Below are 15,051 nucleotides of genomic sequence, written 5' to 3' on the forward strand. Positions count from 1 at the left end.
AGTCCAGTTCTCTGGTTTGTTTTTACCGTTCAACTTTGTCTCTGTCACTGATGCGTTGGGTTTGCATCTGCTGGAGGCCTCTGTGCATGTGGAAGTATTTGCAAGTGCAGTTGAACCTCAGAGGTCCACACACATCAGGAATGAGGGTTGTTCGGATCTCAAATGTTTGTAACTCTGAAAGCGACACCAAATTTACAACATATAATATTTATTTTGTTTACACTCAGAATAAATCAATAAACACCCTCTATAACAATCGTAAAGTAATTGAAATTGCAATAACTAACTATACTTTTGTGCCATTTTGTCACGTTACAGTTAAAAGTTCAATTTGACGGCTACTTGCAGTTTTGACACCTGTTTGGTTGACTGGACCTTTCGGTCCTACTGTGCTTCTTCTGTGCTGCAGGACTACATGCAGAACGTCCACGGGAAGGAGATCGACCTGCTGCGCACCACGGTAAAGGTGCCGGGGAAGAGGCCGCCCAGGGCTGTGTCCACCTGCACCGCTGTGCCCAGCCCCAAGACCAACGGCCTGGCCAAGGACATGAGCAGCCTGCAGCTGGGCCAGGCGCCTGGTGAGAGACGCACACAAACACATACACAACAAGCCCCTCACACACCCCATCCACACCCAGTGACGGTGTAAATAGGCCTGCGTGATTATTTATTTTGGAGACGTACAGAGGAGGGTAATTTGACCTTCAAACATCTCAGAACAGTAGAACAATTGGCTTTAAAAAACATCCTGCTGAGGGACAAACGCGAGTGCAAGCGCGCACACACACACACACACACACACACACACACACACATAGACGCGCACACACACTCACATACACACACACACACACACATACATGTACACACACACTCACATACATGTACACTAGGGGTGTGCCCGAATACGAATACGGTATTCGGATGAGCACAAATAGTAGCTTTTTCCCGAATAGTAAATTAGTCCGAATATTGTTCAAAATATTCGGGAGGGGGTAAAACAGTCAAATACTGTATGAGCGAGCGACATGACATGACAAGGGAGGGAGAGAGAGAGAGAGAGAGAGAGAGACAGAGGCGCACGCGCTTGCAGTCTCGCACCTGCTGTCTGTCTAGACAACGCGGAGATGGAGAGAAAGTTTGGAGCGCGCTGAGAAGCCAGATAGTAGGCAGGCAACGAACGTAAGCAGCACCGAGGGCTTTTGTCCCTAGTTAACTGGTTTATTGAGACAGTTATTGGATTTTGTTTTCTTGTCGTAGCCTACCTGCTGCAATAGCCTATGTGAAGTGAACTGTAGCGTTTGTTTGAGCAGAGGAGCACCGGTAGCTATGCTCAGCCTCTCACTAGCCTATATAATATAGGTATGGGGTCATAGAAATTATTTAAAAAGTGTATCGGTGTACAATAGGGCCCTTCGATATTTTCTTGGTGTACATAAATATGCCCCAATTCTATCTGTTGTAGGAGACACAGGGTGGGAGCCCTGTGAGGTTCGATGGAAAGTTAGTACAGTCATGTTATGGAATAGATTATTAGATATGAATACCAGTAGATTAACTAAAAAAATATTTAATTGGGACATACAACAAAAAGGACCTTGGGCAGCAGAAATGTGTGACTTGTTGTGTAGTAATGGTTTTGAAGAAGTACTCTATAACTTTGAAAAAATTTATATTGGAACAGTAAAGAGGGTTTTGCTTGAAAATGCCAAACACAAATGGGCAACGGAGATATGGAGTAAACCAAAGCTACGCACCTATCGTGAGATAAAGTATGATTACTTTTCAGAAAATTATGTTTTATTCAATCTGACAAAGAAAAAGAGATCACTCTGTGCCCAGATCAGAGGAGGTATACTGCCACTCCACATTGAAACAGGAAGGTATGTAGGGCTGGGAGAGGAAGATCGAACTTGCCCAGTGTGTGACCTTGAGGTGGTTGAAAATGAATATCATTTTGTTTTTTATTGTCCTTTCTATGGGGAGATACGTGATGGGTTGTTTAATAGCATAAAAACAGAGGTTGATCTGCTGAATATGGATGACTCCAAGAGACTGAACTGGCTGTTTGAGAATGAAACATTTAAGTTAGCAAAATATCTAGATAAGGCATGGAACGCAAGGAAGAGAGCATTGTACCAATAGAGATTCAGGGTTAACTGTCTGTATGTATGTATCTATATATCATATAATTTATTTATTCATCTCTTTTTTTGTTCATTTGAGCTTGACCAGCGACACTGGAAACATATTTTGCATGTTAATAGATGACGTATGTATAGAAGTAAGTCGTAAAGGTGTCTTATAATCCCATATGGGATGGGCCGACAGTAGGCATGACACTTAAATAAAAAAAAATCATTAATTCATTCATTCATTCATATCCGGCGATTTTGAAATATGAAATAATTATCTATATAAATATAGAAAGTATATTTTAACAACTGAAACACAACTGATCAAATGTTTGATCCATGCCGTTCAGTTATCAGCACAACAGAGTAGTCTAGTGTAGGCCTAGGATAGGCTATAATCAAAGTCCTTATCTCTGATATAACAGTAATAAACTATTTAAACAGATTTAAAAAATAATAAGAATAATTTCACTACAATACCCTACTTAGTGTCCTCTGTCCCAGAATCATCGCCTTGCTCAGACGCCGTCTTTTCCTGCCCAGCCCTCTCCCACGCCTACCAGCTCAGCTTGAGCCAGCCTCTGCCCAGGACTACCCCCCTTCTATTTCTCAATAAATCACCCATTTTGGGTTTCACCTTTTTCCGCCTCCCTGAGTCCAGTCATTTGGGTCCAAACTAACACAAACCATATAGGCATGTATTAGTTTAGAGTTTAGTTTATTGGTTTGAGTGTAAAATGTTTATCTTTTCAATTATATTTATAGTCATACATGTTTATTGCTGGGTTTGTGAAAACCATTACTAGTACCCCACTCTGACTGTGTCACATGGTTGCAGATAATATATTAGATATTATGACACAGGAGAAATAGAGCTACTATAGCTGAGAGGGGTCAGGGAAGAATTTTTATAGCTCACTTATCTGGCCCCCGGGTGATACTGGTTTTTTGCTTCCCTCTGGAATATGTATGCCCACCTCCCTTGTTCTCTGTAAAGCGCATTGTGTTGCCTCTGGGTATGAAATGCGCTATACAAATAAAGCTTTGATTGATTGATTGATTGATTGATATAGCTGTCCTAGCAAAGTTGCTTTGGGGACTTATATTTTGATTTAGAAAAATGTTTTTCAGTTTCTAACTAATTGTAGAATGTTCTCCAGTTAAGGGTGGTGGTGGGGTTCTGACACTTCATAGTTTGTTGAAATAAAAACATACAGGATGATGAGGAGGTGGAATTATACTTAATAATTAATATTAATAATATTAATAATAATAATAATAATATATAAACAGCAATTCTGATGTTGTGCGTTGAAAGCACAGCAATTGCAATGCCAATTAATATTAGGCTAAAGAAATGACATTTCCCCTCAGTTTAAACCGTTTTGAACAGACTTTCGGTTTAATCCTCGCCCACTTCCGGTTTCGTATGAATACGAATACGGATCCGAATAATTAGCTGTCAAATACAAATAGTGGGCTCCCGGCACACCCCTAATGTACACACACATTCACATACACACACACACACACTCACTCACATACACACTCACACACACTCACATACACGTACACACATACACATACACACGCACACATACGCACACACACTCACATACACGTACACTCACACACATGCAGGCAGGCAAGTACACACAGCTCCAGGAGGACCAAACTAATAGCATGAATATTCAGTGACCCATAATACATGTACTAATTATTGTCATGAATATTAATGCAATCAGAGTCTTCTCTCCACTCAGCCAGCGCCAGAAATGAGCTGTAATGAGAGAAAGAGGGGATGAGGGAGGGAAGGATGGAGGGAGGTGAAGGAGAGAAAAGAGAAATGAATCACTTGGTTCTGAGGCCACGGAAGCTCTGCTAACTCAAGGGTTTGATTTAAGCTGCTAGCTTGTAATTGCTTCCTTTTATGACTGTGTGTTTACATGCCTGTGCACGTGTCTGTGTAGTTTGTGTATGTACTCCGTGTGTGTGTGTGCGTGCGTGTGTGGGAGCAGTGTCATGCGTTAGCAGTGGAACCTGAGCCTTCAGAGTGTATCCTAAGCCCTGACGTTCTGCTCTGGGTGCTTCCTCCCCATCTCACTGCCATGCACACCTGGATGTTACTCACATAATTAACCCTTTCACTATCGGCATACATGTATAAGCATATCTAATGAAAGCAGGAGATTTTTATTTAACCTTTATTTAACCAGGAAAACGCCCATTGAGATTAAAAATCTCTTTTACAAGAGTGTCCTGGCCAAGACAGGCAGCAGCACTGTTACTGAGTTACAGACGACATAATTTAAAAACAATCGACCATATAACAATAAAAACAGGATCAATTTACAGAAACATTCATCAACAGTCAAAACATCTGCAACCAGATGTGCTTGATTCCATGTCACCCAAGAGCGTTTTGAAAGCAGCCAATGAAATGAGCTCCCAAAGATTTGGCTTGCATTGGAGATCATTCCTGGGGCCTGTTCCAGAAAGCGGGTTCAATAAAGTCTGGGTCTATCCCTGAGGTTTGAATTGATAAATCCTGACATCGGCAACCCTGAGTTTTCGGTTCCAGAAACGCGGTTCTCAACTGATTCGCGCTGGCACAATCAACCTTGACTATGTACAACTTGAGCTATGCTTGTGCACGAGAACTATAAAAAGCCATCATCAGCAGAGCTACGATACAATGATTCACCATGGCAACCGAAGACAACAAAAGATCGGCCTACGTCACCCCGGTGGAATTCGAAGTTCTATCTTGTGCATATGGTGATTTCGGGCACAAAATCTAGAGTTCTAGTTTATTCAGTGAACATGTAACCACACTGTTTTAATATTAGGCTAGCCTACATGTGAAAAGTGGTGGAATCTCATTGATTAATATTGATTAAAGTGTACTTGGCATATAAAAACCTAACGTTGGCCTACATTTGTTACAGTATAATGTGTGCAGCATCACACACAATCTTAAAAGTGCGGAGAATGAGGGCTAGTTTCGGAATCTGAATTGGTTTATTGCCAAGTAGTTTACAACATACTAGGATTTAGCTTTGGTCAATATACTGCATAAGATTGATGGAGACAAGGGTGCAGGAAGATGAGACGGTGCAAATGAGTAGTACAAAATACAAATACACAATATACAAATGGAGTGAAATGTGTAGGCCTAGGCTACAAAATGTAATGTGTGCGTGAAATTTAATGTGGAGGTGTGTGTAGGCTATGTACAGTAGCCTATAAGCCCTACAATCAGTGGTTATGTAGGCTATATTGTATACAGTTTATGAATGAATAGTGTTTGTAATTTTCAGACAGTAGCCTAGTCAATGTAGGCTACCTGCACCGATGACCTCCACATTAATGCTGTGGAACGACTTCCTGTTAACTCATTTACAGTAGGCATAATGAGGTTGCAGCATTACCAGAATGTTATGTAAAATATCGTCATTAAATGAGAAGGCTCTTTTTCGACAACCTGGACCTTATTTACAGCATATACGTTTGACTCACCGAGATAACTTTGGTGTAATTCGGAGGCCTGTAGAAGAAATTTAAAATTCAGCGCGAGCCAGTATATCCATGTAATGGCTTGGGACGGGGCACCGAGAAGGAAGCTTAAAAAAAAAGTATTTTCTGCCGCGAAACGGTTGTTTTCATCTATTTTTATGAATCGCTAGTTGTGCTTCCATAGAGCGAGGGCTTGTTGTGGTTTTCACATGCCTCTGTAATATGATCTTTACAAAATAAAGCTTCCCCACTTGCTCCAGCACGCATGCGCACAGCGTGCAGACTGGCTATTCTCCGTCTGTAGGCTACACTTGGCTCACATTCTCTACGCTACGATCGGCTTGTTGGTGCCTGGAATATTGTGTGCAATATGGCTGAATATTTATCAGATGAGGATATAGAAGATGACTTAGAATATGATGGAAGCCGATCGTAGCGTAGAGAATGTGAGCCTTCAACTGAATGCTTTCAACATACCTGCTATTCTGTGGAATTCCTCCTTCATGGTCGGAGGTTGTGTCCAGAGCAAGGGACATTTTCCTTAGGTAGGGCTCTACACACAGTAGCTTTCCCAATGTGTTCTGCATCGCCAATGTTATATACAAAAACTTCCTGTTTGCAGAAACGCAAGGCAGCCCACATAATTTGCTCTGATGTAAGAGCACGGCCACGATGTGAATTGTGTAGTCTAATAATAGCCGGCGATTGTTATTTAGATACATACTGGAGTTTGCGGAAAAGCGGTAATGTTATTAGATAATCCTCGGGGAATGATAGGACATCCCATCGCAGTCTTAAAATCGTCTCCCGGTGAAACATGTATGCATTTAAAACTTCACGAAGTAATGCGCTTCCTCATCTGATAGGGAGAGACGGGGAGACAGTCTGGGTTTTTAGAGTAAACCCCAGAGTGAGTTACCATGGTTACTGACCCATGCTGTCAGTGAACTCTCTTCCTGGAACGGGTTTGACTTGCCCTGCTTTCTCGAGTTTGACTTAACTGGGAAACCCAGGCTTTCCCTTATTTGAGGCCTAGCGAACTCAGGATTTGCACTAAACCCGCTTTCTGGAATACCCCCCAGGTGGAGGGAGCAGCATACCTGAAAGCCCTTTTCCCCAGTTCAGTACGGACTCGAGGGACAGTTAGTAGGAGACAGTCCTGTGAACGCAGAGAAGCTCAGATTTTCCTTTACATTTAACAACTATGTAGTTCCGTAGATGAATTGGAAGCAGACCAAGAATAGCCTTATAAATAAGGACATACCAATGCTTGAGTCTGCGGGCGGACAAAGCAGACCATCCAACGCGAGCATACAAAGTACAACGGTGGGTACGGGATCTAAAATTAGTGATGAATCTCAGTGCTCCATGGTAAACAGTATCCAGCGAGTGTAGGCATTGTGAGGATGTGTGCATGTACAGATGTGGGAAGTTAGAAATGTAACATGCTGCAGCATTTTACCTTCGCGGTATTTGGCAGGGAAATCCCGTTGGAAATCTTGTGGGATTTCAGACGGGTGTTATTTCATTTTAGTGATACACCACCGCCAGGTCGCGCCTTTGTGCAGATTTAGCAGGCTGGGCTCAGTCTTTTTCTCCAAGCATCATTAAATTTCACGTTCTTTAATTTAAATGCTCTGTTGTAAAGCACTTTGAGCTGAATTTATCTGTATGAAAGGTGCTATACAAATAACGTTTAATTGTTATTATCTTGTTTCTCCATCTGGATGTAATTTAATTATTACAAACACATATCTACAGTATCTATCTCGGTAACTGACGTCGGGTCAAGACGTGGTGTCTGTTAAGTCAAATGCGCAAAATAACAGTATTGTAAATATACTTGTTAGTAAAGTGTGGTGAAAGTGATGGTTTTGCGTTTTGTTTCTGGAACACATTCAACTGGTACTCGTAAACCCCGGAAGTAAATTTGAAGACGGGGCACCTAATGGAGCGCAGTAGGCTATGGCACGATACAAAGAAAAAATAAGCTTGATCGGAGGTGTGGATCCATACAAAATTGACATAGTCGCCATGAGTAAAGATCACTCATTATTGTGAATTATATCCGGACATTAACTATCTTGTGCATGAGCGGCAGGTTTGACAGTGAGTGCGATGCACACTATACGCCGATCATAACCCGATAATGGTAGGCTAATAATGCGATTATTGAAATGGTCTTGTGAATGCCTTTATCTGATTTCCAAAATCGGGCTAAGGTCTTAACACTAGAACCGCCAAAGACGTCCATTGGACGATTGTGGGTTTTCATTTGCACATAACTATATTTTAATAAAACATTGAAGTCCGCCAGTCAATTACTTTCCCAGAAATTGTGTTCTGTTGTACCCCCTATTGTTAAATATATTCAAGATCATTCAAATAAAAAAGTTTTGTGTATGTTTTTATGTTTTATAAAATTGTGTATGTTTTTAAATTTATACCTATATATGAAATCTAAAATGATGTTTTATTGATGAAAAGGGTAAAACTGAAAAACATGGAAAGAGAGTCATTGCATTGATCGATGCAGTCCGTTCAAATAGGCATCAAAAGATAAAGTAGGCCTATTTAAAATGACCAATTACATCTTCAAATCCAATTCATGCCGTAAACATCTTAATGTACCCTACAGCCGTAATTCAAAGTAGCAAAGGTGACAAAATGAAGTGAAAGGCTGCCAACTGGACCGCTCCAATGAATGTTGAATGTAGTCTACTTTTATTCTTAAGCTTTTACAGAATAGGCCTACACACATGCATGCGCTATTTGACTAGCTCGCCACTCGCCAGCGAACCTGGACTGGACTATTGCAACACCCCCCCCGCTACAAATTATTTTATATTCAAATAAACTGGATGGACCAGTTTTCTAGTCCTGGATCCTGGGGGAGGGGGGTAGCCTACGTTAGCGGGTGCTTTGCCTTGACCGGCCAGGTGTTGGGTTGAATTCGCTGATTGATAGATGGATAGATTTAACGTCCAAAGTATTGTGCAAGTATTGTATAGGCCTATGTTAAGAGATGAATGGTTGTAACCATGAACTCAGCCAGAGGTAGGCCCTACTGTAGATTATCAGCATTATCACCAGCCTCAAGTGATGCTTTCCTCTAGGCTAGCATGTTGCCATTCATTTAAACCACCATCTCATCTAGACTACTTCTGTTGCTATATTTTTACCTTTATGCTTTCATGATTTTAGAGCACAATCAACATTTTCCAGGATTCCAATAAGTCCATCCATTCATCCAACTTTGTGCTGAGCGCAGGGCGTACATTATGGCTGGTAGCCTACTGTCAAGGATCACGACTGATGCGCTCCCTTAAATCCCGCGACTCCCCAGACCATCAAGAGAAATTCAATATGAAAGACCTTTAAGTTGGATATTCCAGGAGGTAGGCTACTGTAGCAAGTCGTCGGTCTTCATGACGGGCTGCTATGCTTGTTTGCTGCGTAGATCCAGAAGCGGGCATCTCTTCCTGTTTATACCGGCGATTTGAAGCAGCTGGTCAGTTCATCCCAACAAGAATAGCCAAGCGAAGGACATAAATTAAACCACTAACGTTACTGCTGGTTTTGAAACAACTGTTAACCTGGTTCCATATGAGAACACTCCTGGGTCCAATTTCGTACAGTAGATCAGCCTGTGTCCACGTAGTTGTTGGTTAACTGGTACAGTAGTTAGCTAGCTAGCTGGCCCATGATGTCTGACCCCTGTGTCACGTGGATGTCCTTACGTTGCATATGAATACTCTGCTAGCCAGCTAGTTAGCCTACTGTATTAAACCTCTACTTGTCCCAATACCTTGTTCCATATGAGTTAACAGATATAGATCCGACAACAGTTACAGAGATAGATATTATAGATTGATATGCTTTGTTCGTAATAATTAAATTACAACCAGACAGAAAACAAGGAGTTTGAGTTCACGTAGTTGTGGGTGTTTGTTTACCTTGCATGTCTAGCTTACAATAGCTTCTCACGCCGTTCACTACCATTCCATATTTTTTTCTGATTCAAGGTCCCATGACGGTTTCTCTTCCTGCTTCTGCCTAAGCACTCGTCATGTTTTACCGAAGGAGAAGTCAAGGTCAACTTTATTTATAAAGCACGTTTAAAATCAACCGAAGTTGCACCAAAGTGCTGTACAATATATAAAATAAACTCAAACGAAAAACAGAATAAAGTGCACATAATCACAGAACAATAAAAGGACAGGACACAAAACAGGACAAGGGATGTAGGCTATCAGGCCTCAAAAGCCAGTGAAAACAAGTGCGTTTTAAGCTGAGACTTAAAGAGCCCTAGGTTCTGTGCGTGTCTAATGTGTTGAGGGAGGCTGTTCCAGAGCTTTGGGACAGCCACCGCAAAAGCTCGGTCACCCTTGGTCTTAAGTCTTGATCTAGGGACTGTTAAAAGAGTCTCGGAGGAGGACCTCAGGGTTCTAGATGTCGCCCGAACTTGAATCAGTTCAGCCAGATAGTGGGGGGCCAAACCATGTAGAGCCTTAAAAATAAACATTAAGATTTTAAAATCAATCCTGAAGCGAACAGGAAGCCAGTGGAGGGAGGCCAGCACCGGTGTGATGTGGTCCCGCTTCTTGGTTCCAGTCAGGAGGCGCGCAGCAGCATTCTGGACCAATTGCAGGCGCCTCAGTGACCGCTGGTCAAGGCCCACATACAAGGCATTACAGTAGTCCAATCTTGAAGAAATAAAAGCATGGATGACTGTCTCCAGGTCCTTAAGAGAGAGGTACGGTTTCAGTTTGGATAAGAGCCTCAGCTGGAAAAAAGAGCCTTTAACCACAGAGCCAATTTGTCGCTCAAAATTAAAACCAGTATCAAAAGTGACACCAAGACTTTTAATAAAAGAGCGATTCTTGGCAGCGAGGGGCCCTAGGTTGCTAACATGGCTGTCTTTATGACCAAACAAAATAACCTCGGTCTTCCCATCATTTAGACTAAGGAAGTTTAAGTCCATCCAGGTCTTGATGTCATTTAGCGCAGATGTTACAGGCTTAAAGGTAAGTAGAAGTAAAGAAGACGATAGCTATCAGTGGCTAAAGCAGTTAGCTAATGCGAGTTCGTATCGCTACAGGAATCATCGTTGTAAAGTTAGCTATCTGCTTTTTAGCCACCGACAGCTACCGTTAATATTATGGAAGCTGCTGTAGTGAGCTAACTTGCTATCACGTTCTTATCGTGCAGCTTCACAGCCTGCTATTAGCAGACCGCACTAAAGTTGACAAAATCACACTTGCACATCATTAGAATTCCAACCATTTATATAGGATTTATCATTCAACTACACATGGAACCTGAATACTAGCTACCTGATATTTCAACCTGCTGCCATCAGTGATCGGCGCGTCTGCTTGTTTGCGTCATGAATATCTTACGCAATGACATTCCATGTAGTGTCCCAAAACTGTTAAATCATTCCCTATGTAGTTCACTATGAGTAACACTACATAGGGAATAGGGAGTGAGTGAACCATTTCAAACACATCTCTGGTCAGCTCCATTAGACATCTTACGCCTCCTGATGCCATGTTCCATATGAGAACACTCAGTTAGCCTACTCTGTATTAAACCTCTACTTGTCCCGACAGATAGATACTATAGATAGATAGGCTTTGTTCATAATAATTAAATTACAACCAGACAGAGAACAAGGAGTTTGAGAACAAGGTAGGCTCATCTAATGTGCGAGATGAGCTACAGCAATGGGTCAATGAGTAGCCTAGTATTACTGCGCCCTCTATGGGCATGCGAGCGGTGGTGCGGAATGCCGTAAAGCGTCTGTTAAAATACCGGGGGTCAAGTTACATTCTTATGTTCTCACATCTGTATAACACATCGCCATAATCCAGCACAGACATAAAGGTGGCTTCAACAAGTCTCTTTCTGGCCTCAAAAGAAAAACAAGCCTTATTCCTAAAATAAAAGACCAGTTTTAACTTTTTGTTGCTGAATTTTCCTAGTTAACTGACTGCTGCTTAAAGGAGTAGTAAAGGGAAAATGCATGTTTAGCCCTGTTTTAAGGTTACTTATTATCATATACAATGGTTCAGATCAAAACGTTGACAAAACTAGCACTTTTGAGAAAGTCTGATAATTGCTCTACCACAGTGGCGGCTGGTGACTCAAAAAACTGAGGAGGACAGGAGGAAGAGATGCGAACCGCCCATGGGCACCAGGGGTCACATTCCCTTAGTCAGTTATTATTTGAAATATCAGCTTAAAAGTGGATTTACAGTCAATTTTAGCATATGAAAAACTTCTTTAACTACATTCAGCATTTATTTATCATATTCATGATAAAATATTACAAAACAACAATAAAACATTGTTGTGCAATAGTTGTTGTAATGGATTGTACTCTTCTCAAAAGAGAGAAAATAATTGATATTGGTGAGGTGCTGGAGAGGTTAGGTGATATATGAAAAATGTTTTTGATTAGGGGACACAGGTGTGCTGGCTCTCAAACAGTTTGTTGGCAAATAGATTTGACAACTGGACAATGGAATACGTTGCATTTTCCCTTTACTACTCCTTTAATCTGGGCTCAGACTTGCCCCTCTGCTCTCTCCCTCTGCTTTCCCCCTCTGATCTCCCCCTCTGCTCTCCCCCTCTGCTCTCTCCCGCTGCTCTCTCCCTCTACGTCTCCTCCTGTCTCTCCTCCTCACCTCTCCTCCTCCTCACCTGTCTCTTCCTCCTTCTCCTCCTCATCTGTCTCTCTTCCTCCTCCTTCTCCTCCTCCTCCTCACCTGTCTCTCCTCCTCCTTCTCACCTGTCAATCCTCCTCACCTGTCTCTTCCTCCTCCTCACCTGTCTCTCCTCCTCCTCACCTGTCTCTTCCTCCTTCTCCTCCTCCTCACCCATTTCTCTTCCTCCTCCTCCTCTTCACCTGTTTCTCCTCTTCCTCCTCTCAGGTTCGGTGACCAGCAGTTCATCTGCGTCCCAAATGGCCAGTGGCATCAGCCTGGTGTCCTTCAACAGCCGGGGCGACGGCATGCACCAGAGATCCTACTCCGTGTCCAGCGCCGACCAGTGGAGCGAAGCCACCGTCATCGCCAACTCTGGCGTCAGCACTGGTATGTTAGTTAACTGAACATACAAACACTGCGGGACACTAGCTAGCTAGCCCTCCCAAAGACTACCCTGTCCGCACCAGGTACGCTAGCTAGCTAGCCTACCAAAGACTACCCTGTCAGTCAGTACAGGTATTTTTGCTAGCCACCTTGTCAGCTCAGGTATTCTAGCTCCCAAATACTACCCTATCAACACAGGTAGTATGCTAGCTAGCTAGCCAGCTGCCTGAACCACCACCCTATTTGCAGGTTTCAGAACAGAGGTCCTGCTATATTGCCATTAAGAAGACTCTTCGTTATGCTGCCGTTGCTCATTTCCCCTGAACCGAACAAAGCTGGCATAGCGATAGGGTTTCAGACAGCATCCTGGTGCTCCAGAATCAGAGCCATTCCACCTCTCAAAGCTACTCTAGCTAGTGAACATTTGACACAGATGTTGATTCGGTTCTGTGATTATAGTACCTCTAGCACGGATGGTTTCAAACTGGCAAAACGATCTGCGATTACACGCAAAAATTGCACGTAAAGATCTCATCACACTAACACCCGAAAACGGATACGACACCACCATTAAAGAGCATATCAAACTGAGCATAGCTATAGCAAACAAGGGTGTATTTTTCGTGCCTTGTAACAGTCTGGAATGTTGTGAGTTTAAAATGCAGCTGTCCAACCAATGCCAAAAGTCACCAGCAAATACATTTCCATTCTGTTTGCGTTCCATATCTGGTGCGCATTCCCTGCTTTTAAAACAATCTTGAATCCAAAAAGATAACCTACTTACAGTATTCCAATCTCTAATTGTAGACTAATCCAAGTCAGCACTGCTGTGATAACATATTTGGCTACTACTGTTCAAATTATTTATGTATTTATATATATTGTAATGTAATGTATTGTAAATGTATTTATTTATTTATTTATTTTTGTTGCTGTTGTAAGAGATTAATGGTTGTAAGTCATGAACTCAGCCAGATATATTGGACTTAATTTAAACAGTTCCCTTTGCTTCCCAACCACCATCTCATCTACTTTATGTGGCTGAATTTTTTGTTTTATTGGGGGCCAAACAGCGAAGCTGCACAAACAAATTTGTGTTTGTACCTTTTCTTATTATTCCTTTTTCTGCCATGGGAGTCAATGGCAGCCCCTAGAACCGTATGGTAAAAAGTTGCGAAACCTGGCACGCTGATGGGGCCCAGTCCCATGACTCTTGTCAGCAAGACTCATGTCCACACCTTGAACGCTTTAGCGCCACCAACGTGTCATATTTGGCATACAACTTTTGAACCATATGTCCAATTTTCAAAAACAAGGTACCGTTGGAATCCTTGGCTCATGCCGAGTTCAACGTACCCTGTGCTGTCATTTTCCACCATATTGGATCTCCCGCCATTTTGGATTTTGTGCAAAACACTTAAAATGTATCACTTCCCCAATTGGAATTTTCCCCAATCTGCATGAAACTCACACAGTCTATAGACCAATGTCTACAAAAGGGATTTTCGATTTTCAAAAGTATTCGCTTGCTACAGCCAATCAAATTTGGCCAAACAGGAAGTGGGGTCATATCTCAGCGATGTTTTGATGTATCAAAACCAGATTTGACACATTCATCGCAGACACTCCAATGACCCGTGTCACCAAGTCCCATGTCGACATCTTGCACAGTCTAGCGCCACTAACGTGTCAAAGTTGGAGGTGCGTATGCCCACTTTCAAAAATGAGGTGCTGTTGGAATACTTGGCTCAAACCAAGTTCAAGGCACCCTATGATGTCATTTTCTTCCATATTGGATTTCCTGCCATTTTGGATTTTGTGAAAATTTTTAAGTGGTTTTCTCCACTTAGGGATTCAGTGTTTGCCTTTGATGTGATGGTCGCGCTTCCTGCTTGGCCCCTATATCGCTGCTTGCAGCTATATTTCTTTCATGTTTTAAGAGCGCAATCAAGTTTTACCAAGAGGACAAAGTCCATCCATTTACCCAACTTAGTCCTCGAGCACAGCGTTCCATAGCATAGTTCCAATACAAAACCATGGGTGAGGATATATTTTTTCTTTGATTGACACCTTTTTCACTGAGCATTCTCTGGACTGGAAGAGCTGCTCACATATCTGCACAGATGGAGCGGCAAGCATGACAGGTAAGAACCGGGGTCTGCTTTCTCGTATTCGACAGGTTAACCCTCACATCCAAACCATGCATTGTATTATTCACCGAGACGCCCTGGCCTCCAAGCGTATGAGCCCAGAGTTGCATGAGGTTTTGAATGACTGTGAAAGTGATCAATTTCATTAAATCG

At 42.3% G+C, this 15,051-nt stretch overlaps 1 protein-coding gene across 2 annotated transcripts in view; it reads left to right on the top strand.

The window, feature by feature from the left end:
* agap1 (ArfGAP with GTPase domain, ankyrin repeat and PH domain 1) overlaps window positions 1-15,051 on the top strand; it is a 342,978-nt gene that overhangs the window by 267,779 nt on the left and 60,148 nt on the right. Inside the window, exons 11-12 of one of the 2 annotated variants that reach the window (XM_084446818.1) lie at window positions 410-578; window positions 12,590-12,751. In XM_084446818.1, the coding sequence (XP_084302944.1) occupies window positions 410-578; window positions 12,590-12,751 (331 nt within the window). The remainder of the gene's footprint in view (window positions 1-409; window positions 579-12,589; window positions 12,752-15,051) is intronic. The other variant, XM_084446819.1, reaches the window with a different exon arrangement.

This window comes from Borostomias antarcticus, assembly GCF_949987555.1.
Source record: "Borostomias antarcticus genome assembly, chromosome: 12".
Classification (NCBI taxonomy): domain Eukaryota; kingdom Metazoa; phylum Chordata; class Actinopteri; order Stomiiformes; family Stomiidae; genus Borostomias; species Borostomias antarcticus.